At 33.2% G+C, this 3,820-nt stretch overlaps 1 protein-coding gene across 4 annotated transcripts in view; it reads left to right on the top strand.

The window, feature by feature from the left end:
- LOC109850335 overlaps positions 1–3,220 on the top strand; it is a 28,674-nt gene extending 25,454 nt beyond the window's left edge. For all 4 annotated transcript variants that reach the window (XM_020420341.1, XM_020420342.1, XM_020420343.1 and 1 more), the window contains one exon: positions 2,633–3,220. In XM_020420341.1, coding sequence (XP_020275930.1) covers positions 2,633–2,698 — 66 coding nt within the window. In that variant the 3' untranslated portion in view covers positions 2,699–3,220. The remainder of the gene's footprint in view (positions 1–2,632) is intronic.

Genomic DNA, 3,820 nt, shown 5'->3' on the forward strand with positions numbered 1-3,820 from the left:
ATATCTTTGTCCATTCATTATCTATTCGTTTTCACATGCTCAAGTTTGTCTGCTTCATTAGGGGAGGGATTTTTGTTGTGAGCACTTTATATGAAACAAAAGGGCCCTATACTTAATAAACATTTTAATAATAATGTAGTATAATGATGTTGTGTATATTAAAACATAGGCATACAATATGCCACTTTAAAATACCATGTCATCATGCTCTAAAATGGCACATATGCAGCATGGTGGCATATTGTAGTTTAACGTGGATGCAGTAAAATGGTAGTGAAGTGGTTAAGGGGCACCATTGTAGATAGTAGATTTAAAGTTGAGCGTCGGAGACACAAATCTTTGAGAGAAGGAATCATTATCGAAACGGTCATCATTGATAGAGAAGAGCGATTGTTATTGACCGAGAAGATGAAGCAGTGAAACAACACGGGATTTTTGACGATGGATGATGAGATCATGTTGTTCAGGGTAATCACCAAAGATGCAAGAGGTGGAAGATAGGGAAGTTGAAGCATCGACTATTGTTCTCTCTCTGTTTACTGTTCACACAATGAATAATAGAAGCAATACACAATTCTTTTAGTGGTTATGGGGTTTTTTTTTTCTTTGACGAAGATTTAGCAATCAGGCACTGTTGTTGTCGAAGCCGTTGATGTTGTCAAAGCCGTCAATAGGAGCATGACAACCATGCAAAACCTCTTTGATAGCCTCAAGTTTTGGAGAGATGAGAGAAGTTATTCTAGAATCAAGTAGGTTGTGCACCATGTAGAGACAAGAGAAAATTCTAGTTATTGATATTCATAATAGCATCCGTGTGATATCTATATATACATATGAGTTGTTATAAGAGATAAGCATGGGTGGTTACACCGGATAAGGATAAGAGATAACAATAATATCTAATACTATTTTCTGATACCTAATTATATCTAATAATATCTAATATTACCAAACACAACGCTAGTGGTATATCAGATGAAAGGGGTTAAAATCAATTTTACGAAGTTAGATTGAATGGTTATTTTGACATATGATTACATGAGTGCATACATCGGATAAGGATAAGAGATCACAATATAATAACAATAATATCTAATGCTATTTTCTGATACCTAATTATGTGTAATATCTAATATTACCAAACACAACACTGGTGGTATATCAAATGGAAAGGGTTAAAATCAATTTTACGAAGTTAGATTGAATGGTTATTTTGACATATGAATACATAAGTGCATACATCGGGTAGATCACAATATAATAACAATAATATCTAATGCTATTTTCTGATACCTAATTATGTCTAATAATATCTAATATTACTAAACACAACACTAGTAGTATATCAGATGGAAAGGGTTAAAATCAATTTTACGAAGTTAGATTGAATGGTTATTTTGACATACGAATGCAAGAGCGCATGTTCTTTCATGACACATAACCTAACTATGACCCTTTGAAATGTTTGGTAGATCTTGTGCCCGTACACATACCAGAGTATACACTTCCAACCATGTATTATGTCCAAGTAAGAGAAAATGAGTGGACCTAAAATGAAAATGCTGATATGAGAGTTGAAATATGCAAAAGGATTGGTTAAGAAACAAACTCATCAATAAGAAGTTATAGCTAAACTTATCCTTTGGTTATAATTGAATGGACCTCAAAAAAAATTTAAGGGTTTTTCACATACTATTATCTACATCTTTTGATGTTTCTAAAATTTTCCTCGAAGTGTTATTGTTTGTCAATTTGCCAACCAAATTATACCAGACTTGAAAGTCTAGTACTTTACTCAATTTTTGTTAGATTTTTAACAGAATGACATTTGAATTTTTGTTCTGCCCTATTCTTCTTCCTCCTTCCTCTTTCATTCTCTTCCACCATTTTCTTTTCTGTCTCCTTCTCTTATGAGTTCTGACCGTACAGAATATCGTTATGACCGCCTTGTTCTCAAAGCATGAATGTCTTCACCTGATAAAAAAAATGGTTCCAAAGATTAAAAGAAAAAAGTAGGATAGTAACTATCTTGCTTATTGGTGGAAATAGGTGGAGATAAAATAGTGAGGAGTTTAGCCTATTTCTTGAAATATAATTGCCATAACAAAAATGTTGAAAGTGTTGGTTTCTCTAACAGTGTCGTGGAAAGATAAGCTAGAGGGTTTGAGTGTGATTTGGGGGTAAATATATAATAGCATGATTTGAAGAGTTATTTTGAAACTCCTAAGATTGGACGGTGGGTATGTGAACCCGTTTTTAAATTGACTTCTTAGTGAAGGTTGTTGCAGAGACTTTTTGTGACATGTGAAATGTCATTAAATTTTCTAGAGGAAATGTAAGAGGAACTTGTAAAAGGGAAAGACTGGCTAAAATTCTTCCGAGAAAACCAATATATCCATATTTTTAGATGGTCATTTGATATATTCTTTTCTTATCTCTCTTTGTACGAAGTGCATTCTCAGCATCTATTTCAAATTTAATGGAAGCTGATTATCGATCGTTAAATGCTTGCTAACAGATTTTCATGGTATTCTTTTTGTAGTTCGCAAATGCCTTCTTGTTTTGTTTTACTACTGGTCTCATCTTGTAGCTTCCTGCTAGCGTAGGCCTTACGATGATGGCTTAATTTCAGGTTGAAAAGAACTTTTTGAATGGGAAATTGAAAGCAATCACTGCATATTTTGATAATCCGACTTAGTAGAAGCTACAGATCGATCTGTTGCTTATCTATTTTGAAGTGCTTAAATTTAAAATCCGGAGGGGGTAACGAGAAGCAATAAACTGCTTTAGTTTGGTGCCAATTGAAGCTTGAGATGATGTATATATAGAGGACCAAGATGTATATATTCTTTTTAGATGATATCGAACCTTTTTCTTTTTCCTTTGCGTCTTTCTTTTCTTTTTCATTTCGGCTTTTTGTTATCTTATTATCATGTGTCAGTTTTCAAGTCCTCCATCTTCTTGCAAATTCTGATATATGTTGTCATGAGTGAAATACATTGTAGTAGATCTGAAGCTAAAATGCTGATGGACGTTAAAGCTCTTGTGATGCAGCATCAAACCTTGGAATACTGCAACTGTAGATAAATATATTCAGGGTTGATGACGATTATTGCTTTACTGTTAACAGGATTGGTTATGTCTGTAATTGAACAATCCTCGTCCTTTACTTTAAATTGGACGGGTGTTTTCGTTTTGTTGGAAATTTTTTTTTAATGCAGTATTGTCTCAGTAACGAAAAAATATAAGATATCCGAATAAGTATTAGCTGGTTGTTGGTTACTATACATGCGGAGTTCAATGCTGATTCATTCCATCTTTATATCAGGGCGAGTTAAATAAACGTGTGAAATTGAATCCAGCAAGGATTGCATCGACATTTTTAAAAACCAAACCGAATCAAATTATATTCAAAACTGAACTGATCTAGATTGGTTTGGTGTGGTGCGGTTCGGTTTATTTGGTTTGAGCCTAGGCATGTCAGGTAGAGCAGTTCTAGCTAAAATGCAAAACTCTTGCCTTTCATTGATCTCATATCCTTAGTTGAAGAGTAAATTCATCAAATCCACTACTTTTACAAACTAAAATTGAAATTTTATCAATTAAGATATATGAAATATTAGTTAAAGGTTGCTTTTAAAATAGAAAAAAGCGTTAAGTTTGAGATTAATATATTAAGAGTGATCCGTTCGGTTATTTCAGTTTCAAGTATTCTAAAATTGAATTGAACCGAATTTTTTTAAAAAAAAACTGAACCGAACTGTCAAATTTTGATAGGTTCTGTTGGTTTTAATCGGTTGACACTGATTTATGCTTATCC

This window comes from Asparagus officinalis, chromosome 7 (assembly GCF_001876935.1).
Source record: "Asparagus officinalis chromosome 7, Aspof.V1, whole genome shotgun sequence".
NCBI classification, from domain to species: domain Eukaryota; kingdom Viridiplantae; phylum Streptophyta; class Magnoliopsida; order Asparagales; family Asparagaceae; genus Asparagus; species Asparagus officinalis.